The 24748-nt window shown below is 38.3% G+C and overlaps 1 protein-coding gene across 2 annotated transcripts in view; it reads right to left on the bottom strand.

Annotated features, from left to right (window-relative positions):
* VCL (vinculin) overlaps positions 1-24748 on the bottom strand; it is a 53031-nt gene that overhangs the window by 5765 nt on the left and 22518 nt on the right. Inside the window, exons 4-19 of one of the 2 annotated variants that reach the window (XM_059477336.1) lie at positions 23337-23445; positions 20915-21037; positions 20498-20658; positions 14693-14783; positions 13785-13932; positions 12760-12913; positions 11702-11877; positions 10525-10715; positions 8984-9183; positions 8064-8192; positions 6903-7052; positions 6195-6303; positions 4943-5245; positions 4227-4351; positions 3723-3908; positions 619-828 (exon numbers count right to left, since the gene is read on the bottom strand). In XM_059477336.1, coding sequence (XP_059333319.1) covers positions 619-828; positions 3723-3908; positions 4227-4351; positions 4943-5245; positions 6195-6303; positions 6903-7052; positions 8064-8192; positions 8984-9183; positions 10525-10715; positions 11702-11877; positions 12760-12913; positions 13785-13932; positions 14693-14783; positions 20498-20658; positions 20915-21037; positions 23337-23445 — 2565 coding nt within the window. The remainder of the gene's footprint in view (positions 1-618; positions 829-3722; positions 3909-4226; positions 4352-4942; positions 5246-6194; positions 6304-6902; positions 7053-8063; positions 8193-8983; positions 9184-10524; positions 10716-11701; positions 11878-12759; positions 12914-13784; positions 13933-14692; positions 14784-20497; positions 20659-20914; positions 21038-23336; positions 23446-24748) is intronic. The other variant, XM_059477335.1, reaches the window with a different exon arrangement.

The raw sequence follows: 24748 nt of genomic DNA, 5'->3' as shown, positions 1-24748 counted from the left end.
CCACTGGTTTCATATAGACAGGATCTCAATTCAACAGCTAACAGCATTCAGTGCAGCTTCTTCAGAAAAGAATTCTCTCAAGACCAGCATTTGCAATACAGCCCAGAGCAAGCCAGCAGTCAGGCAGTCTCTTCCACAAACACTGCCATACAAAGCCATTCCTTGTTGGAAGGGATGTTAATTGGCGGCATCAATTGAGGCCAAGCACAACAGACACCTTAAATGACTTCTTGAATTCTGTAACTCTGCTGCATCCGGAAGTCATTAGGAAACCATTAACCACGGCTTCCCAGGTAGCCCATGTGAATGGAAAAAGGAACCAAAGGGGAGGAAGACAATCCCTATTACAATTTGAAAACTGCCATAACAAAGAAGACCAGGCAGATGCAAAGGGAGAGGAAGTCTTTGAATATTAATAAGTGACCCCAATCAAGCTTCAATCCGGTACTGACAAACAGATCTAGCACACTTGTGAAGCCACTCTCAGTCCTTAAAATGAAGTGCAGACACACTTATTCATTCAGGATGGCGGGGCCCAGCAGGGATCAGGAGTGATGCAAATGTGTCACGTTCCAAGTGGCCGGATGCACGCGGATCAGTCCCGGGACTCAGGAGTACCTTACTAGACCACTTGGTTGCTTCCCGGTGTAGAGACTGAGCAGCAGCCAGAATGGGCTGGTTAACGGGCTGATTGGTTGGCATTAACAGCAGCTCAGGCTCGTAATCATCTTCAATGTCATAGGGGAGAGTGAATTCAACATCTGCATCATCCTCCTCATCTACATCTACACCAGCCTCAGCCGCTTCATTAATCACAGTCACATCAGGCTTTGCAGGTGGCAGCAAGGGTGGAGAAACAGGGGACAGTTAGTACAAGAAGCAGAATTTGGTAGAAGAGCACAAACTGAGCAGTTTTAGTGACCAAAACATCCTCTTGGCCTCTCAGGATCTGACAAGGCAGCTCTAGGATCAGGTCAAGGGGAGGAGGGGAAGGAATATGAAATTAGCAGAAGGAAACAAACAGTTCACCTGTGAACCAAAGTTACCAAAATATTAAAAAGTTACAATTCAGATATGCAGCAACATTTTCCATCTGAGCATTCAGCTTCTGTAGACAGAGGCTGACCCACAGAACATTTTACTGGCAGGTCAACAATGAAATGAATGGCTTTCTGTCTCAATGGAAGCTGTTCTGACTGCACAGGAGCAGGCACAGCAGCAGATGACTGTGGTATTTGTGCAGATACAAAGCTTTGTATGGAAGCCCATTCATATGTGTGATAAGAGCAGATAGCAGCAGAAAAGCCACTGACACTGCTTGCTGTAGAGTAAAAGAAAAAGATGGGATGGCAGACACTGTAGAAGCAAGTACTGAGGTACCACATAGAACATGTAAAAGAGCAACACAGGGTTTGAAATAGAAGAGGTGATGTTGAATGCCATGAATACTGTGAATATGACAGTTCTTAAAGAAGACTGAAATGGAATTAATTAAAAAAGAGGATTATGAAGCATATGATACTATTTTGCCACGGTATGTTGTATCCATTACCTTCAAAAAGAAAAAAAGGAGGTTCAAGCAAATTACATTAGAGATGTTCTCAAGGAAGAGGTGAGAGTTATAACAATATAGGCATTAATAAGACTGCAATATCAATACAAAAATAGTCTACAAGTTTACTAACAGTATTTCTTCAACTAAAGTCAAGTGTGATAAAAGTAAAGGTACCCTTACCAAAAACTGTGCATTTGCAACTGTGTTTTGCTTAAGATACAATCTTATATAGGAAAAAAAAAATCTTTGGCAACAACAACATACAGGAATTTTGGATTGTGATTTGTTGATTTGTAAGGCCAAATCAACTTGTCTTCAAAGGCAGCTTTTGTATAAGTCTTAATCTAATGAAAAGTTTTCAAATATCCCTCATTTTCTGATTTATCCAAATGAGGGGGGAGCCAGGGAAATTAAAGCAGTAGACATTGTTCAGCTGTTCCATGAGAAAAATGGAGTACACAAAAACTCAGAATCCACTCAGTGAAGAGCAGCTTTTGTAAAGAAGGAAAAAACCCCAGATTTTCATTCTTAGAATATTGAACAATGTTATCAATATTTTTTTATAGACTAAGTACTTGCTCACTCACCCCTCCCACTTTACTACAGGTAAAGTCCAGTAGACTGTGATCAGCAAAAAGGCAAAAGACAGTTGACACACAGTCTGTTGGGACTTCATATAAGCAAGACCTTACAGTTCTGTTTTCCCAGGGTAGCCCATATTCCTCAGTAGCACTGCCCATCAATCCCTCTTCCAACCAATCAGGCAAGTTCAGAGACTACAAAAGTGTTTTTAAAACTTCTTTCCCCAAAACAGACTGTGAGAATAACTGAGCTCCTATTGCTAAAATGATACTGCTTAAAAAGAATTAGAAAGACAATTGGCAGGCTGACTCACTGGTTTGTTAGTCTCAAATGAAAGAAACAGCAATGAATACAGTGTTTTATAATCTAAAGTCACTGAGCTTGGAAATCTTTCATAATCAGCAAGGAGTTTTAAGGTCTGCTGCTTGGCTCTGCAATACTTAATGCAGAATGCATATAGTATATATTTGGTAAAAGCATTTTGTTACCTACTCTGTATTGTTAAGTTCAGGGATTGCAAAAGGGATCAGTTCTGAGATTCCAACATCAAAACACTTATAGGAAACTGAAATTAAAGCTTTTAGCCTCAAAACTACCTTCTGAAATCACTAATACATTCCAATACTGTCTCTTTTGTAATATAAAAAAGTGCTTGGTATATCCAGAAGTATAGGGAAAACAGAGCTTTGGATTTTGCATAAGAGACACCCAAAGAGATTTGCAGAAACTTCTTCTGTATTTTATCTGTGCTTCCAAAACAGGTGTCCAAAGCACTGAAGTTGATTCTGTAAGCTACTCAAATTTATGTCCTTACTCACCATCTAATTTAGTGCAGAAAAAGGGAGAGATTAAAAAAGCCAAATTCTGTCCCTTAAATTTACACTTGCAGAAGCCTAACCCTCTGAAGTTCTTTCTCAGCACTCAGCTTCTGCCAGAGAAAAAATGTAGCTCTTGGGGGAAGGAGGGAGAAAAGAAAAGCAAAAGAAAGTGATATTAGCATTTATGAGACCAGCAAATTCACACTTCTTCATAGGACTGAAATGGAAATTCAGGATTTCAGCCTTAACAGGAAATGTGACTCACTCCAAAAAAAGAACAAGACCAGGCTACCAATATGTGGTCATTTTCCCCATCATAAATGCATCTGATTAACAGCAGAGTACCTTGCAGCTTCCTCCAGAATTAAGACAAACCAGTTCACTATTTCTGCAGCTGGCATCTGCAACATCCATATGGACTTTTCCACACAGACTTTTCAAAGTCAATTAAATACAGCAATCAGCTTGTCAGCCTGCACAAGCATGAGTATTAGTGACTCTCTAGGCAATACCAGCACCAAGGATCACAAACAGCTTGGCACACAAGAGCATATTTGTGTTCCCAGGGCTATGTTAATAAAGCAGTCTAGCAATCCTAAGTATTGTTGACCCTAGTTCGCTCAGATCTTGAAAGGGTTTCTAATTCTTCCTACACCAGTGCTTTTACTATTTAGTCTGTGAAAGACACTGTCTTAAGACAAGACACACTGATCCTGGAAACAAAAAGAGAATTCTTTAAGCACAAAACACTTACAACAATTTCCTACCTTGCTAGACCATTTCCGGGCTTCATCATGCAACTGCCTTGCAGCCATCATCATGGGCTGATTGATTGCTTCTCCTGCCTTTTGCTCTGGGAACTCTTCATCCTTTTCTTCAGGTGGTGGTGGTCTGGGTGGGGGAACCTCCCCCTCTGGCAGTGGTGGTTTCGGAGGAGCGAGCTCGTCAGTCAGCTGAGGGAGGCAAAAATCTTATTGAGAGCAATGCAACAGAGCAAAGACTGAGCAAACAATGGTGTCATGGCAGGACACGAATACATGACCTCAGGTCTTTTTCCAGTTTTCCAAGTGCCTCCTGTTAAAGAAAATACCATGTTTTAAACTTTCCTTTTGAAAGGTGGATGGATATTTTTTAGACTTGAGGCTACTTGTAGCATGGCTGGCCAGACAATACCTTTTATTTCTAAGGAAGAATAGTACACTGAAGTCATTTCAGTGTAATCCACATGTCAATGACAACTGTGTCTTTTATTACCAACTAACTACACTTACATGAAGGTGCTCAAGGTCAGGAGGAGGAGGAGGAAAATCTGGTTCCTGAGGCTGGAAGGCTTCTCTGACTTTGGCCACAGCTCCCAGAATTTTGTATCCAGAATCCAAGAAACTCTTCTGCAAACCTGAACAAAAAGTCCAAAAACAGTTTAATACCAATTTAATAGAACTTGGTAATACTTAGAACACTACCCCCAAAAATTACTTCTCCAATGTACTGTGCCAAGTACACTTGCATCTGTATTTAGAAACTACCAAATTGTTTACAGCAGACTTAGACTTGCATGCTTGAAATGTTAGTGTCACATGCAATATGCATACAGTAAAGCCTTGGCTGAATAATAATTACTATCAATAGCCAAAGTAATTCCCTGAACAACTTTTAGAATCAAAAAAAACTACATAGCATTTTCTGCTATAAAGTAGTATTACTTAAAACTAGTAACAAATGCTTCTAATTAAGAACGTGAAATTGTATAACATATTAGAATGCTGAATCCTTTTCCCTTGAATATGCCAAAGGCCTTTGATTGCATTTTAGAACAGCAGGATGCAGCAGTTAATGGTGTGGGCTTGATTTCATCATTCTGAGATGTAATTGTACACCATATTTCCATAAAAGGAGATACACAGCTGTATAAAAAAAAATGAGCACTACTTCACATCATCTCCAGTCAATAAAAAGCACATTTTAAATTAGCTGACTGAATCCTTACCAGGATCAGAAATGTTGCCTGCCACAGCTTTAGCATCCATTACCATGGGTGATATAGTTTTGCTCAGCTCATCAGAGGCTGCTTTAACAGCCTCCCGGAATTTGGGGTCTTCGGAGTTTTCCACCTCCCGCTTTGCCACCAGCAGGATGCGATTTGCTCGCCTGGCAATGCTGGTGGCACCAGCTACCAGCATCTGAGGCTGCATGTTGGCCATTGCAACTTTACATTTGTCCAGGTCCTTCTTAATGGCCTCTTCTGATGCATCCAACAGAGATTTAGTATCAATGGCTTCATCCACCAACCCTAGAATAAAAGTTCAATACATTAATATTCTAGTTTTATCTGTGGAAAGGGATATTTGGTACTCCAGAGACAGTTCAAAACCAGAAAAGTATTTTAAAACTGAGGTCAGGGGAAGAGTAGAAGAGGGCATGGAAATCAGACCAAAGTACTACTGCAGTTAACTCGTGATTCTGTACCTCTGTGACAGTTACCATGGTAAGCTTGTTAATGACATCCCAAGCTCTTATTCCTCTACCATGGAATGTTGTTTTAGTCAAGAACTGGCTTACACAGAATATGCAGCAGAGATTCTTTCTTCACACCAAATTTTTTAAAGCATATTCAGTACTTTTTGTACTCTCCCATTAATTTCAAAGGAAACATCCCTCTGCTTTTTACATAGAGGTGATTTAAAATACCCGGAATTTAATTACTGAGATGAAGGAGGAGATAGTACAGTCAGCTGTTCAGCAGGTCAGTGCAAAGGATCTGCACTTGGGAAGGACTGAAACATTTCAGTGCCTCAGCAGGAGCAGTAGCTTTGTCTTATTCTCTGTATTCATTGAGCTGTTTCAGTATTTTGAACATATTTTCTTTCCTTCAGTTAATTATCTGTCCTATTTCAACATGCCAAGATGATACAGAAGAAAACCTCAAGTAGTCACAGTGATATACTGCTAGAATAGCAACTGCAATAAAAAAAATGATGGTATTCCAATTTTCCCAAAAAAGAACTAAAGCAGGATTTGCTCCTCTACAGCTCAGTATTAATAGATAAGAAGCCAGCTATTCTGTATATTCTGTAACATATACATATTCCTGGGGTGAGAGAGCACATTCCCACTTCTCCTAATTTATTTTTAATCAATCATTATTCTTTGCATGTTTCATCAATTCAAACAGCATGGAGAAAAATCTATACAAGCTAGTTAGCCACAGGTAGGATCTTCAACAAAAATTCTTACTTTACCTGTCATTTTCTCTACGTTATCAATCCACTGGTTTTTCATGGTCTCAAAATGTTCATAAGCAGCTTGATTTCCAGGATTTCTCAAGAGGATACGAGCTGCTGATACTACCTGCCAACAGAAGACATTTTTAATTATCAGTACACATCAACATTACGCACATTCTTGAAGATGCTTTTGTTTTTTCAGTACTTGATGTGCAGCTCCACATTTGAAAACCTAGTTCGTTCATTCTAGTGCAGTATCTAGCTCCGTGAAGATCTACCCTACTTCTGAAATTAGCTGGCATAAATACTTTTTTCTGGAACTTCAATTATGCACTAATTTTGTATAAACAACTCTTGAAAACACGAAAGTACAATACTTATTAGGCTACCAACATTTAGATAAAAGTTTAGTTTGGAATAAAAAAGGAGCATTTTTTCCCCTTACATATTTTACTAAGCCTCAAAATAATTTTGTTTCACGTCTAAGTTACAGACATTTCTGTCCAAGTGTTGAAAAATAAAATGCGTCATTTGATCTTTTGTTCTACTTTTAGGATCATGTATAGAAATATTTGCCATTCCCCTTTTAAGAGTGTCAGCACTATGTTCTTTGTTGGTATTAACAAGCATCAATCAACAACAATCTCTTTCTTTGAGAACAGAAGCATCAGGAAAATTCCCCAGAAGTCATCCCCAGTCCTTTTAACAACCCTTCAGACCCACCTGTGGGGTGAGTTCCCTTGCTGATTTCACTGTTGCCTGAATGCCCTCCACAGTACTTTTATTGGCAGTTCCAACTGCAGCTGCTTTTTCTGCTGTAGCTCCCAGTCTAGCAGCATGGTTTTCAAAGTTTGCTGCTCTTTCATCAAACACCTAGTTGTCAGAAGACAAAAAAGCATTTAAAAAAGCCCTAACCTCCTTAGCAGAATACACAATTTCTTCAAAGTGTCAGAAACACCTTTGTAACATCCCCACTTAACTCATCCTGAGAGGATGCAAAAGGACACAAAAGCTTTGAAAGCATTTGGTTTTTTTCATCTTTACATTACCAGACTTTCTTCTTTACTAACTCAATGGGACAACTAAGGAGATGGCTATGCACTTTATAGATTCAAGATATGAAGTTCAGTAATTCCTGGTGACTACTGTTGCAATAAATACTCTATTAAAACTATTTTAGCTCAGAGATTCATCTTCAAACCCTAATACAAAAGTAACTATATTTGAAAGATAAATAAGGGGGTTTACACTAAAAATTCACACTGGAAAAAGTGTGAATTGCCTTCTTTTACAGTGCTTAGATGTTCCAGAAACAGAGTACTTGGACAAAAAGCTATCCTGCCATAAAGCTGAATTCTCCAAAGCCTTGGGAATTATTTTGATCATGTAGGCAGATGCCAGAACAGCCAAACAGAACTGCCAGCATTTTAGGTACTTCATGTGCAGCCAGTGGCTTTCAAATACAGGAAACAATATCCAGCAAGAGAACAGGTTTAGTCTGTTGATTAATTCTGGCATGAATTTGACTATTGTAATCAGCTTATGTAATGCTGGGATATAAAAATCCACCAACTAGTGTGTTAGGGATTTTTGCACAAAAATTTTGCCATGTGGTACCAGCAACATGGGGAGACATTTTTGCCATTTATGAAGTCAGGGACAACACTGTTTACTGGGTTATACAATTCACAGTCTCCAGGAGTCTGGAGAGGTTTGCACAGTAATCAATGTTGTCAGAATTAATAAGCATGTACCACAAACTTGAAAAAAAATACCAATTCATTTTTCAGAGCACTGATTTATTTTTCAAATTACCAATTCAGGTAAAATTAAACAGTAACTGAAGCTTTATATGGAAAGAAAAGACCACCTGGGTATACTTGCCTCATCTCTGTTGGGAGCATCAGAGGGAGCAGTGGCTGCTACAGCTAACAATTTAATAGGAGTTGTGGTGTCACTAAAAACATCAGAAACTTCCTGGGTCATTGCTTCTTGCATTCGTGCTTTAAGATCCTTAAAAAAGCGGAAAATTATTAGCATATGACAGAGGGATATTAAGTTGTAATGGTTCAAATCCCATAAAGCCTTCTCTTCCAAAAAATGCCTGTTCCAATGACAGACATTAAGATAAAATTTTCTTAAAAGTATGACCAATTCATCACCTTTTACATAACTTGAAATATACACAGCTTACATACCACTCCTTGAAGCAGCTTATATTAAGCTCTACACCTACATTTCACACCCTACATTAAACTCTTCTTGATCAGGCCTAGTGACAAGCCTAGCCCTCCTCCCAGCCTTCAGAGTCAAAGCCCCCCTATAGGGCCTACACCTATGACTGCCTAAAGCCCACGTGGCAGCCCCCATTGCCAGCTCCATGCTGCTGGCAGCCCTGCTCCTAAAACTTGGAGGCTATGGTATTATACCAATCACAGTCCTATGAATGAACAGCATGATTTGAGACCTTGCCCCTCAAATCTGCAATGCTAGTATACTATTTTTTTAAGACAGACTTAAATTTTCCTTCTAAGCTGTTCATCTGAAATTAACCCCCATGGCACGATAACAAGGCCTTTCTAGAAAGTTTGCTTTAACCACCTCAGCATAACAAGGCCTTTCTAGAAAGTTTGCTTTAACCACCTCAGCATAACAAGGCCTTTCTAGAAAAGTTTGCTTTAACCACCTCAGCTCAAGCAGCAGCTCTGTAGCCGCACTCTTGTTTCTATGGGGGCCTCACACACACAGGGCTGGCTCAGAGCAGCGAGGGGTCTCAGTGCTGCCTGCCCAGAGCAGGCCCTTACCTTGAGCGAGTCCTGGAGCTGAGCTGCAATGGCCCTGGCCTGCGGGGACTCGCCCTCGCCGCGGGCAGCCAGCTCGGCCAGCTGGGCAGAGAGCTGCTCCACACGGTCACACTTGGCCAGCAGCTCCTGCCGGTACGGGCCCATCATGATGTTGGCCAAGCGCCGGCCCTCGGCAACCAGCCCGCGGATGGCAGCCTGGCCTGCAGGGGACAGGGCAGTGACACACGGGGACACAAACACCAGAGCCACAGCGAGCACTGCACGCCTGTGAGCACACATCACAACCCCTGGGTTCTTAACAACGCTCCCCTAGGTGGTAGAGAAGATCTTGTGCGGTTTATCACTGAATAATTACAGTTCAAAACCACTGAGGAATTCAACTGTCTTCAGTTTCTTTTTGCTTAATTCAGCAACTCTGGCTAGAGATACATCCTTTTTAATTAGAGTAGTCTGACAAAAATTAACCATGGCAGCTGTCAGGTATTTCTACATAACTAATCTGTTGAATCCAGTGGAGCACTTACAAATTTCCAATACTGCAATTCATCCCCTCAATAGAAGATGAGCAGCAAGAGGGAAAGAAAAGACAAGTAGAAACATAATTTAAAAAGCCAAATGCCCCCTCCCAGAATTCCAGAAGCCATAAGTAAGAAGTGTCAAGTAGTCTGGATTGCAAGGGACAGTGGGGGTAGGGAACACCTTACAAAGCCTCCACAGTGTGTCAAAAGCTTTTCCATAAAAAAAATTATTTTTAGCATGGGTAATTTCCTTCATTCACTTACAGATGCTTCCTGCTCATTCACAAGAATATAGTTCTCTGTTCTTTCAATAACACAATAGCAGTATTCTTTTAGAAGAACTCATCATGTATTAACTCCAAAGACCTACTGAAGAATAATTTTAAACTAATGCTAACCCATAAGTAATCCAAGTTTGTGATCAAGCTTTAAATTACTTAGGAAGTTGTCACAGCACCAGACTATCCAAGAATCAGTCAGCACTGCTGGCATCTTTTATATTCTTAATTTACTTTTCTTATGAGTACCCTGTCAAGTGCCAGCAACTCCTGAACCAGAGTTATATGCTCATTGAGAGTAAAATGAGATTATCAGATCCCCCTTCTCTTTAATTGTTAGCATTCTCCTCAGATAACCCAGAAACCATACAAGAAGTGATACTTCTAGGTCAGGTTTATGAGTGTTTTTTCTCTTCTCAGAAGGACTTAATTACTCAATTTGCTGGAGTAGGTATAAATTCAAATTTGGGATACAGTATTTGCATAATAAGGGAAGCAAGGAGCAATCTTAAGTTTGTTTTCTCTACAGAACATGTTCTTCCATTCTTCAGGAAAGAACACAACGAGAATCATGGGTCAGCTTAATTCTGTAATTGCAGTCAGGACTTAGCTATAACTCTAAGTCTCCACACCAGTGAAGATACAATGCATCCTCAGCATTTCAGGAGCAGTAGTTTCCACCACAAAAACTGGTGACAGGTTTGATTCTAAATCTGGGGGGGGGAAATCACAGAGAAACACTTACCTACTCCCCTATCAGCAACTGTGGGATTGTCTATCCACCTCTGAGCTTGTTCAATCTTGCCCTCCAAATGGACAGCTGCTTTAACTGGCCTTGTATTTGCTACAGCCCTGTTTGTTTTGGACTGTAAATTCTGAAGTGATGTTGCTATTTGCTTAGCTAAAGCACGGGCCTCAGGAGAGTCACCTTTCCCACTAAGGATTTAAAAATAAAATAAAAAAAAACAGTGTAGTCATAGAAAGATCATTTACAGATTATCTCAAGTTCAGCAGGAAGACACACAATAAAAGGACCTCAGTATTTTTAAATAAGGTTGAATTTGACCCTTGGGTTGAGACTCTGAGGAGCAATTCTCTGCTGTGGTACCTGGACACCACACATGTTGAGCACAGCACTGAGGTGGGGGAAGGCATAGACTGGCATTGCCAATACTGGTGTAAGAAATTATTTCCCATTTCCATGGCTGTCTTATGAGCAACTGCAATCATGCCACACAGATCAAAAGCAGAAGAGTAAGCAGCCACAGAGCAAAAGCTATATACAAATCTGACAAAAGGTAGCACATTAAGACAGCTTAATACAGCAGCTAAAGTTCAATGAAAACTTGATTAAAGCATCTAACTAATGAAGCAAGAAAAATATCTATTGCTGTATTGCAACCAGCCTTAGGTGAAGATGACAATTTGTAGAATAACAGTTTCTTTCTCCTCTTCCATTCTCAAGCAGCCTCTTTGCAAAACTGATACAGAAATAGAATTTCTGAAAGGCTTATCTTTTGTATAATTCGCAGTTACAGCTTAGAGCACTGACAGTGATCGAAATGGTAGATATTACACCTGGTTATTTAGTAAAGTGCTTAGCAAAAACCAGTCATGACACCCATCTCCATAAACTTATATTTCCCTTTACCTTGTTGTTTCAACAGTACAAACAAGCTCACTTTTGGCTTCAGTTTCCTTCTCAAATATTCCACAGGCAGTAAAAAGAAAATACTTCCATATCTGGTTAACTTTTTCTTAAGGAAGCTAGTGCAAGCTAGGCTTTGAGATAGAAATCACTAGGCTGAATAACTTAAAAGGGTTTATTTTAATGATCAATATTCTGATCTTGCTCAGCATTGGAAATTGCACAGGAAAGTAATTGAAATAAATCAATCAGTGGTGATGAAACAAACACTTACTGTCGGCGCAGATCTGACAGCTTGGCTGTCAAAGCAGAGATCTCCCCCAGGGAACGAAGGATGTCATCTCTCTCTTTAGGCTCCTCACACATTTCTGCAACTTTCCTTGCCTCAGCCATAATGCCCCGAATGTGCTCCTCCCCTTCACTGCCCCCATTAGGATCTGCAAGCCAATTCTTAACAGAAAGAAGTTGTGTTCAAGTGAAGACAAAAAGTACTGTTCATCCTATACATGATTTTATAGGGAAAGAAAATGCCAATAGAGCTTTCAAAATTCTACTGCCTCATAGTTTTTCTGTTTTGAAAAAAAATGTCAAACTAGATAAAATCTACCCAAACATTTTACATTCTGTCTCTCCCATCAACATTTGCCAACAGTATTTTAGAAGTAAAATTGAATCACTGCCTTTAGAAACTGATTATGTGACTTTCAGAAAAAACTGACAACAGATGCTCTTGAGCCCAGGGTGGTACACAGAGCTCTTCCTAAAAAGTCCCATTACCATTTCATTTGATGCATATATAATATTAATGTATCTTTATATATTGATAATAGACACATATACACATTTAGATAAGGTATATTATTTGATGATAATCATAATCATCACTGGGTAAGAGACTGACCATTGAGACACATTAAAACTAACAAAAATAAAGAATCAATTGAAAGAAAATGCAGCTTCATTAACATACAGTTCTAAATCCTGAACTCCACTCCCAAAACAGAGGCCAAAGAAAGGGCTCTGGTTTTATCCACAAATAGGTCTGTTCAATCTAAAACCCTTCTATTCTTTTCTTTAGTAAGATTAGTTCATATGCAAATTTAAGGTGTTTCATCATTTTAATTTAATAATAATGCCAAATAAGTTACCAAAAAAGATCATCAACTGAAGCAAAATTCACCATATGCTCTAAATCACTGAATTTAAGATTTTTCTTTGTTAAAGCAAATATCCCCTCTATGTTCTTCCTATCAAGTAAGTGTGTTTTGTTTGGAAACAACTACAGTAGTTCAGTAAAACAGCTCTGAAAGATTTATTAATCCCTAGTGGTACCTGAGCAGCATCAATCTTCTTAGCAATTGCCTGCTTGGAGTTGGTCATGGCCTCCAGCTTGCGGGCTGCGTTCTCCACCTTGGCAGTGAGCAGGTCCAGCCCCTGGGACACCTGCTGGGCTTTCTGCATGGCCATGGGGGTGGCACCCTGTCCTCTGCCCCAAAGAGAGCACCACAGATTCAGCTCAGGACTGACTAAAGCTATTTTCTAGTTGAGGAGCAACAAAACCTGTTTATGCTTATTCACAGCATGTATTGCAAGAGATATAGTACTTAATCACATCTTGTTTCCTCCTTAAGGAAACAAAAAATAAGTGAGGAACAGAAGTAGAGATAAAAACTGAGAACATATTTTCTGTATTCCATAATGTGACATTTAGCAGTCTCAGAGGAATAAACATTTTTTAAGAGTCAAAAAGTAAAGCTATTTAAGGATACAATTCCATTAAAGTACCCAGGACAAGTCCCCTTTTCTCTTCATTTACAGACTGTTGCAGAGAGTCAGAATCTGCAGGATTTAAAGTCTTCCTACAACTAAGTGATGACAGCAAGTCAATTAAAAAAATAAGTATGAAAATAAAATGTCTTAGCTGCCTCAATCATGTGACACACAAAGTTCAATAGAATTTGCCAGTGAAGGATAAACAACAACCACCACATGTGATCTAACATCCCAAAAAACACCTAAAAAGTAGAATATCCAAGTATCTTACAGTAATTGGAGTATATCCTCTTTGGAGAACAGACTTAAGAAGAGAGTTTAAAGTTTCCTTTCTGCCTAATTTGGAGGAAAGTTATGTGTTAGACAGCAAGCAAAGTCAGAATTATCTACTTGAGCAATTCTAATCATCATATTATGTAATTAACATTTCTCCTATTAAAACATATTCTCATCAGAAAAGAAGAAACTGAAGTAAAAAAGGCAAAATACACTTCTAGCCTGCTTTCTACAGGTTAGGAAGTGACAACTGCAGAGCAAACATTTCAGTAGCAGCTGGGAAGCGCCCAGCCCAAGCAGAGCTTTACCTGGCCCGGAGCTCAGCCAGCTGATCTGTCATCTGCCCCAGGGTTTTGCAGGTGCCCAGGATCTCTCTGCGCTCCTTGCCCGCACACAGCTCTCCTGCTTTGCCAGCTTCATCAAGGATCTGCCTTATGGCCTGCTCACCAGCATCCCCTGAGGCACAGGGTCAGTCAGTACAGCAAACAAGACATTCTCTCACATGTATGAGAAAACTCCTGATATCATCATGTCACGAGAACTGCATTAAGTTCAGTGAGGAAAGCACATTTACCAAAAATGGAGATATACACCAAAAAAACAACAATTCACATCCAACTTTTACAACTCTATTAGTTTGGCTTTGATTTCAGAGGAAGTCCATTTAAAAAGGTCTTTAAACATCCAAATGGAACAGGCCTCTATTGAGTTTTGTTTACTTTAAAGATACATACAAAGGTAAATAAACCCCTTATATAAGTAAAGGTGATCACAATTAAGCATATTTATGGCAGATACTCATACTAAAAATTTTATGTCAAGACTGAAAGAAAAAAAGAGATCCTGTTAGGGAAATCAAGTTATAAAAATTTGAAAATACAAAAGAAGGGATTTTAAATATCAGCCATGGCTACAATTAAGTACTGTTCAAATCCTAAGTTTTTGGCTTTACTGCTGGAATGCAAATGAAGAACATGTATGTTCCACAGAACACATCTATTTCAGACCATTTAGAAGAAGTAAAGCCTTCTAGGTCATTATACACATCTTGTTCAATTCCCAGTATCTAAAGAAAGGAATAAATACAGGTACCTTCAGAATGATCCACTATGTAAGGGTTATTAATGCTTAGAGACAATTTTGTCTTAAACAACAGAAATAATGAGACCTTCAAAAATCAAAATACTTTATGCTGTTGTTTGTGTTTAAATATTACCTGGAGGTGCATTTGGATCTCTCAGCCAACCTTTTGCCTGATTCATCTTTGAATCTATTAAGGCTAAAGCTCTCTTCATGGCTTCAGTGTCCTTTACAAAAGAGAAACCAGCAAAATTATACTCAAAACAAAAATATCAAAGAACAAGTAATCAATGCAACCAAAGCTGACAAAGATTCTATAAAGCAGAGTCTACTTATAAAAACCTATTCGTATAAGCAGCTCAAAACCCATTTTCAAACTAGCAGATCAAAATTGCTTCTTTCCAGTTAGAACAGACACTTTCATTTCACTCAAAATGCAAAAATTATGCATGCAATTTTAGTGGTTTTTCTATTTCTTTATTTACTAGTGCTTTAATTTCCAAAGTTGGAGCTCTAATCAGCACACATCTTGGAGTTAGTTCCATTTTACATCAGGGCACATAGAAGAGTGATGTAATTGGAGTATCAATATCTGGTAATTGGCCAGTGAATTTTACTGCTTACTTCAGCATAAGAGGCTGCACATCTGCATTTCTCACCTGCTCTGCTGCTTAAAGTCAAACAGTTACTGTTTACAGAAAAGGAAGACGACCAGCTAATTTCTGAAAGTCTCACATATGGAGCTGAATGTCTTTGGAGATAAACACATGTATTTACATGTGATTGTTTAAAACTCTGAACTCCTCTGCCAGGATCATCAAAGAAGCTGTTTCTTTCACTATTATGCCACTACTATCCAACACCTCTGGCTGCAGGGGAAACAGCCTCCCAGTTCTGATTTCTCTGCACAGTCTGCACATTGTTCATGAGCCATCCCTCCACTAGAGGCCACAAGTTTTCCATCTTACACAAATGGGAGGACGATGAAAACAGTAACATGTACCTAAGTAAGAAGCTGTGGAAAAGCCAAAATAGCTTTTTACCACACATTTCATGGAAGTGATTTGAAATGCATCTAAGATCCCATGAATGACAAAAAGAAGCCTGGCTGTCATGTAGCATCTGAATCAGACTGCCCATGTCCAATGCTTTTGAAGAGAAGCCTACTACCATCAGTGATCAGTACCTTGCTACAGCATGTGCTATCCTGACAACACTAAAGAAATGCCACATTTGGTGGAGCTGTTCATTCTGCATGCTTAGTCTCAAACATACAACACTAATACTCTGGCATTTTTATTCAGGCATATTAGTCTGTCAGCTATTCATAAGGTGCTATAATATAATTCAGCAAGCAATTTTCTAAAATGTCATGCGATGCAGCTGAGTATTTTCAAAGGCTCTTAAATCACAGCCTAAGAGAGAGCACCAAAAGCAGAATTATTTTCACCTAGATGACTGGGTCTCAAATCTAGAAACTGGCTCTCCAAATTCAGTTGGGACCTGTTTGAAAAACCTTCCAAAAGGTCCGGATATGCAGCTAGGGGTGGGAAATGGGAACATTATTTTAAAAGTTATCTTCTCTATAGCTCAATAATTGTGCATTCAATGTATGCTAAGAGACAGGAAAATATTCATTGAATATTCAAATGTATATATAAATCTTAGTATCTATGAAGGTAGGTGTTACTGTTTTCTGTTGTTTATGTCAGGGTTCTGAAGCTACTTTAGCTTGAAATGAACAGTCTATTTCAGACCTGTCTACCCAGAAATAATTTGAAACAATTAACTGAATTTTTAAAAAGGCAACAGATGTTTCTTATTGTGTCAATGAGACGGTAGGAGTGGGTGGAGAAAAGCAGTGTTGGAAAAACTGTCTTTGCCCCTCCCTTTTCACTCTCACAGGCTTTTGTGTGGTCTCAGCTGCCCACAGACTTACAGTTTCAGCAGAATTATACAGAAACCTCTGAATCTGAGGTCTAATATCTGAGGATAAAATAATAGGTGTTGCAGATTTTGCACTCATGATTTTGTAATTTCCAGCACTGCCCCAGCAGCAACAGGATCCATCTGCCCTGTCATATGGAGTTACACAACTGGATTGCTCTGCAGGGTGAGTCTGGCTATCCTGTGTTCCTCTGCATATGTCCCCTTTTCCTATTTAAAAAATCTGGTAAAATCCTAGCATAGCAGTTGAAGTGTTTTAAGACAACTGCTCTTAAAGCACCAATTCTCCATCTACACAGCCCAAGCAATCTCTCTCAGCTGTAGCCTGATATGGAGTTTTCATTGCAGTGAGCTGAATAATGCAACAGACAACTAGAATGCATCCTTAACCAGGGTTGTTGGCACAGCCCTTTGTGTCTGCCAGAGCTGTGTCTGGTGTCAGATACCTGGCAAGCAACAAAGGCACAGCCATACTGAAAGGTCTGGACTCACCAACCAATTCAGGCTATTAAGAAAGGAGGAAGACAAGAGCACAAACACTCCATCTAAAAAAAACCAGCAACTTGCTCAAGGTCTCACTGCTTCAAAGTGTCTTGATAGTCTCAATTTCCATAGCTGTTTAAATATTTTATTCCTCCCCTAAACAGCTAAATATTTTTAAAATGTAACTCTTTGGGATTTGCCAATGGAATATCGTTTCAAGCATGAATTTTTTTTTAATCCCACTGCTCTTTTGCAAAAAAAATTTACAGTTTATCAGCAAAAATTGATTCTTTCCCTCCTCTCCCTGCCAACAGTACCCCTGTTACCAAAAGGAAGTTTATTAACAAAATCAGCACTACTGCATTTTCAGAAGAGGTAAACTATTTCAGTTACTCAAATTAAACAACTAGGGCAACACTGTCTGAAGGGAAAAGAGCAATCTGGATTTGTTCCAAACCAATTCCTAAAGCAAATATTACTGAAGACACTTCTGTGCATCATTTCTGCCACTACCAAGAATTTTGAGCTCATTCAGGGAGCAGGTAGTATTGGCACTGCTATGCAAAAGAGCAAAATAAATGCTACACAATTCCTTGCTGGATGTAAAACACAACCTCTGACTCAATAAAGTGGTCTAGTCTAAGGATATCTGCATTTCATGACCAAAGAAGGCAATGCTGGAGGAAATAGGCAAAGCCAGTGTTCTGGCAAGATAGATAGCTTAGTCACCATTCAGGGTTCAATCCTGCAAGACATTAGATATGTCTCAGCTTCTTACAACTGTTAACTCCCTCCAATTCCATGGAAATGAAAGATGTTTGAATTGAGTATTACTGGAAATTAATTTTAAAATAAACACTAACAATATGCAAGAGAAAATTAAATTCCTCTGAAAAACAAAAAAATCAAGGAAGAAAGTTCAAAGCTATGAATGAAAAAATAGATACAATTCTTTTCCCCAGAATTTTGTCCAAGAATAGTATTTTAGTTCTAAAGCACCATACTATTTATAAAATCCAGTGTAAACAGAGATTATTGCAATCCGGTAATAGTAATGTGCAGAGTCCAGAAAGACCAACAAAATACTTTACCTGCATCTACTACTCCTACAAAACCTACAACTTTGGCTCCACACCTTGTTCATTCTCCAGTCTCTAGACAGATTGTGATAACTCAAGGTATAAATAACTCAAGATAGAATAATAAACATAAAGTCCAACATCAGCAATAGCATGTACTACACAGAAAAATTCAAGGCTGGGCATCCCCATACACCTTACTTTATTCCCTAAAAGCATGGGGAAAACATTTTCTTTCACCACCAGGCACAAAATGCATGCAACAGTGACCTCAACTACAACTAAACAGCTCCATCTTCCTTCTAGCAAAATAACAATTGTTAGTCAATTGTTACATATGTGTGCAAATACTGGATCATGTCTGTGATAGGTGGCTATTAGCAAACTAGTTTCTGCTTCTTCATCCCACTGCATTTTTCAATTCAAATGCTTTGTCATCACTGTTTAATGCCCAGTGTTACAGTTCCAAATTATCAGGATATCTTAATTCAAAAACAAAATACAATTTAAAAATTCTCAGTTCAGAACAGAACAATACTTTGATTATACTAATCCACACACATATTCATGCATTAAGCATAATGACCAATAGTTTCCATTAGGAAATACTGCTAATATACCAACTGTTTTCTTAATTAAATCCTTTATTAATCTGCCTCACCAGCAGTATAAATAAGAGTTTCCTAAGCCTAAACTGCCAACTCCTTGCAATAGACATTTTTCTTCACCACAAAAATTTCCACATTTGTTGTGTAAAATAAAAAAGTATTCATATTTCATAAAATACAGGAAAGCTTAAATCCAAAAATACAATTGAATTGAAAAAGTACCCATGCAAGACTGCAGTTTTAAGCCTAGACCTAAAGAACATGAACCATCTGAAATGAAGGAAGGCTATGGGTAAAACACTATGGAATAGACAAAATTCCTGACTTAATAAAGCTTTCTGGCCATGCAGAAAGCTGGTTCCTGCATGACTGGACCCTTTATTTGTCACTACAGAGACTCATAAACTAACATGAAAGCATTCAGCAAGAATGTGCTGTAAAATCTTGCCCTAACTCTAATCAGATTCAGAAAGAGTCTTGATGCAGATCAGCTTGCAATTACCATTTTCAGTGACAGCCAATACTACACACAGCCAGACAGAGCTATTATGATCTTTTTTAAACTGTGTGTATACCCCTAAGTATAAATGCCAGTGCCATAGCTGGCAGTCAGAGAAGTTGCACAGCACACAGTCTGCACACAGCACAAAATCCCACAGACATGCTTTTTTTGGGTTTAGTGCAAGGGAGAGGTGGAGGGTGTGGAAGAAAGCTTACCTTCTAAAGGTGAGAAAAGGGTAAGAAACAGGACAACAAAAACAGAGATGCATACAGTAGTCATAATAAGGAAGTGATAGTGACAAAATAAATCAAGAAGCAAACTAAGGGTCAAGTGCCAAAAAACATAGGCCAAAGTGATTTTACATCTTGGTTACATCAATGTTAGATTTCCTGCTAGACTTTGTTTAATAACTAGTCTGGCTTCAGGTCTCAGTAAGTTTTCCATGACATTTATGCTTATTTGTTGCTCATATTATTAACCATTAAAAAAATATCCTCAGCAATTTACCTCCAAGTACTCAAAAATAACTTGGCAGGAATTTCAGTTATGCAGCTGCATTTATTTGTGAGCCCAGAACACTTATGATTCTGTCAGACCTGCTTTACAGTCTTCTAGACACTTCAGCATCACTTCAGAGCAGCAATTAGCTCCAGGTTAAGTGGTTGCAGTCACTCACACAGCTCAACACTGAGGTGTAAGAACCAATCCTGTATATAAGCCACTTTCCCAGGCATCAAACTTACCCAGAAAGCCTCTTCAATCTAACAGATTTTGTTTTGACATAAGACAAAACCCTGAAATTTACTCTCATGTCCAGAATAAAAATGGGGCAGGGAGAAACAGGGCAAATGTTCAAGGAGGAACTCCCCAAAATTGACTAAAATTTCTCAGTTCCAAGCCTTTTGCACAAGGAATACAACAGCAGCCTATCTTTTCTGGCAGGATCTAGAAGGAAAATCTCAATCTCACTTATGAGACCAGCTGAATGAACAGTAACTTTTATACCAAACTTTCCCATGTCAAAAATTATTATGTAGGGTAGTTATAGATAGGGAAAACATACTTCTCTGAGTGGAATATACCATATTCCAGGACTTCCTAATGATGCTGAAACTAAAACATGAATAAATCTGTCTTCTGTTAGACCAGTGAGTTACAGTAAACCATTGAATTACCTTCAAATACCCCACTAGTTTAACTTTGCTTATTGAGAGAAAGCTCAATATTTGATATTTCAGTGGTCTCAGAAGCACAAGTTTAAAAGGGTAAAACACAGTAGACAAAAATTAGACTTCTACATACAAATGTTCACATGAAAATACCTTGCTTGCCCAGGCATCTTCATCCCAGGAAGTGAGTTGCAATACACGAATTATTTCGTTTATCTCAGCACTCATTTTTTCTACTGTGAAATTGCGATTTTTCAAGGCCTCTTCTATTCCCTGGCTTTTAGAATTTTTTGTGGTTACAAAAATCTTCATAGCTGTGGAAATATCAGAGATTAGAAAAAGGTAAATGCAAGACCAATCAGTGGTCAAGTTGGCCTTCTACTGTATTTATATGGAACATTTCCTTTGCTTGGATCATTTTATCTCAAAGAGACTGTAGTTTTATTACAAGAAGCACAGTTACTTGCAATTGATTACAGATGTCAAGACTATTTTTAATTAACATAAAACATGGGAACTCCAGTTCAAAACAATAATTCAGAATGGTACTGAAGAGCAAAGAAAAAATACCTGAAATAAGTACTGGCAATAGCTCCTTGACTGTATTCATGGAGTTTACCAGCATAACCCGATGTTCCTGATGAGTTAATTCCTGTTGTCGCTCGTCAATCATTTTGGCCATCTTTGTCATTCCTAAAGATTGAAGTAATTGAACATTAAAACACTTGAGATTTGAAGTTGAAAATTTTTATATTAGCAGCTGTTACTTCAAACACATTCCAGATACTTCAGAGAAGTCACCTATTCAAAAACTAGCCACTTTCTGCCAAAACAGAAAGACTACTCAAAATTCTTGATTTAAAATCCTATCAATAAAATAGGAAAATACTTGAAATTACAGGTTTTGGACATGAAGTCACCTAATGAACACTGGAAGCTGATTAAAAGGGCAGGAGGAGGGTGTCATCTTTGATCCATGGCTTAAGTGAAGGACAGAAAAAGGAAATGTCAGGATTTTGTTTGCTTGCTTGGAGGTTCTACCAGAGGTCAAGAACTTATTTATCTACACTTCATATTTGCTAGAAATACTTCAGTACCCTAGAAGCCTGTAAAGAATTCCATTTATTCTAGAGCAATAGCTAAGACTTGTGAGGTTTATCACACAGTGCATGTGGAAACTTCAGACACAGCTTCACAAAAACTTAAGATTATTTAAATTGGTGCTCTTGTGCTCCTACTCTTTCTCCTCCAGGGTATCAAACTGGAAGGAAGCTGTATATTCTTTGGCTGAATTACCTTTCTGCTGGTTAGCATCTTAATACTGTTTCATGACATCACTGAAAGTAGTAGGATCCTCATACTGAGAGCACAGAAAGGCAAGCTGTGCAGAACCACATTTCCTTTTAAATGACAAAAGCCTTAATAGGTAATCATGTTCCCCTCTCTAGTTCCAGCATAAACCCTGTAAGCACTTCCTTGACTTTAAGTGTACCTGCTGATACTCCTGTTATTTATACAGTACTCACATGGATGGTTCAGTTCAAATGCCCATTAATATAACTACAAGGACTCTGGGCTTTACATTTTGTGGGCATGGGCTGCAAATGTTGAGCAGCAGCCAGTTCAGACAAAGACAGAGCTTCTACAGCACTCCAGAAGCACAAGGCTCACTAATTATTCACAATACCATGAGTTTAGAGAAGATTATTTGCAATTAAGATGACAGGCCTATACCTCACTAAGACACTTACCCAAGACCTCTGGCATACATATGTAACAGCAAATTATGTATGTGAGGTTCAGTGAAAAAAGCCAAATACTTGTAACTGAGCCCAACAGAGCAAACTGAATTTAGGGAAAACTTCCATTTTAAAGATAAGTAAAACAATAACCACAGAGAAACTAAATGTGTATATACCAAGTTGAAGAAAAAGTTTCAGGGAAAGAGAAGATTGCCCTTTTGTTTTATCATTTCCTCTTCAAAACAAGGCAAAAACTATTTAATTGAAAGTAATTTCTGATGGGAAATAAAAGTTTAGAGAACACTATACCTCCATATGGAACTTCAAAGTTTTTCCACATCTAGAAACAAGGTCAAGTATACATGTTAAATAAAAACAGGATAATCTATAAACATGCCCTGTGCCATGACATCTCTTAGTCATTTCATTTATCACCTAGCCACACTATACAAGTATTTATAAATAAAAAGCACTAACTAGATTCCTGCTGGTTTTATATAAGCATTCTTTAGTTCAGTGTAATTTTAATTCCAACATCTTCCTACACTACCACCACCATGTCTCCATTTCACAGAATGCATTTGTTAAATACTTTAGCTACTTCATGCTGAAGCTAAAGCATTTGAACCAGCAGATGACACAGATTAATGGTAGGTTTCCTCTAGAGCAATGGAGAGATAGAGACAGCAGCTCCTCACTTACCCATCACTTCCACCACTCAAAGTGTGAGTTAACACAGTGAAGTAACAAGTAGAGAAGAGCAAACAGAGAATTTCCATAACAGCTGGGCTTTTGTATCATACTTCACGACAGCTATTTCTGCAGCCTCATTAAGATGGTAACATATGACATGTAGCATATATTATTCCAAGAAATTCCTTCTGGGCCTAAGTATCTCAGCCAGTGCAGACATTTTATCAGCTTAATGGATTTTATATCTGTGAGTGCTTACTTACAGAGTTTCTTCAATTTTTTTTTTATCCTTACTAATGCATGCTTACTTCCTTCACAGTACAGGAAAAGTACAGTACATATAATTCATGTGCAAATCTCATTTACCAACATCATCTGCATTCTTAAAAGAGACTGTGAAACAGAATGAGTCATTCTTCCCAACAGAAACTTCCAAAGTAACTGCTTTACCATTGTCCCAGTGTTCAAAACTTGGGTGAGGGAGATGCTGGTGGGAGAACAAAGTAATAGAAAAGACTATACTTAATATATTTATGAAAGACTGAAGCAAATCAAACCTGGCCCTAAATTCTTAGTGTAAGTCACCAGATCCTCCATTGTCTCTACCACTTCTGCCACAGTCAAATACTCCAATATTCCTTTGCAGACACGGATGATTTTACGGACCTAAGAGAGAAACATCAACATTATTTCTTAGCTAAAGCTAAGTTACACTTGCATTAGTAATGCAATTCTGTTATTAAAACGGTTTAGTTATAGCATTTGCTAATAGGACAAATGGGCAACTATGCAGGTCTGAGATCCTGAATAAGTTACCCAAATTCCATTAGTCAAGTGCTATAGTGGCAAGCCAATATTTAATCAGCTTTCCACTACTCAGAAATGCAAAATCCTACTTCCAATGTTTTCACTTTGTATGATATATGAAGGATGGCATTGAGAAAATGGGTTAGAAAGAGTTTCATCTATGTATGCTGTCATGCTTGAAGTTTTTCATTGCAATTTCATCAATAAAATATTTAACTTAAATCACAAAGCAAAGCTACATAGAAAGCAGACTTCAGGCTTTCAGAGGAAGTATCATTTACCATACAGCTTTACATATGGATAAAGCATTACCCAGCATTCCAGCAGGGGAGATAGATCCAACATCTTAAACTTTCCAGAAAAATCTGCGAAGGCTGTATTTCATTTACCTCTGGACCTCTGCCTCAGCTTAACTTTTTTCAGTCTACATTTGATTCCCAAACAGTTCTGTCAGTAAATATTCTAACCTCTGAACCACATTACTTCGGACATCACTACATACAATTATTATGGAAGAACAAGTTAATTGACATTTAATTTGTATCAATCACATGCAGTGTTTAGCACCTAGAAAAGACCAAAGCTTCCTCTGAAACTCATTTCAGTTTGTCCCAATGCTACTTTATATTGAAACTTAGCACAGACACTGGCCAACTTAAGTACTTGTAAAAAATCAATCATTCCTGAGTAATGGCATTCTTCTCATTAACAAGGATTTGTCAGGTGAGTCGCACAAAACATTAAATTCACAAAAGTCAATTCATTTCCTAAATACTAGAAAGAGAGATTAAAAGCTATAAACTTCCTTGAAAGCCCCATAACACTTCTATTGAACACCATTTCAGAGGAACATGCTAACATTGCCATGAGATGGTTAAATGAGAAAAGGATACCATGTTAGATTACTCAGAACAGCAAGAAGAGCAACACAATTCCATAGGTTAACAAATTGTAGCAGAATGAGAATTGACATCAGTATTTCTAACAGCATGATCTTTCTTATTCAGAAATAAGCAAGACTCTACATCTCCAGAAAGAGTATCAAAACTATGATTTGTAACAAAAAAAATTTCAAACACAAGACATTTACATTTCCTTGCAACTATGGCTTTTTTTTTTTTTTTTACATATGAGGATGGACAAACAGCACTTCTGAGTCAGT

Source organism: Ammospiza nelsoni, chromosome 8, assembly GCF_027579445.1.
Source record: "Ammospiza nelsoni isolate bAmmNel1 chromosome 8, bAmmNel1.pri, whole genome shotgun sequence".
Classification (NCBI taxonomy): domain Eukaryota; kingdom Metazoa; phylum Chordata; class Aves; order Passeriformes; family Passerellidae; genus Ammospiza; species Ammospiza nelsoni.
Note: the sequence above shows the minus strand (reverse complement) of the source record. Positions and strands in the feature narration are given on the sequence as shown.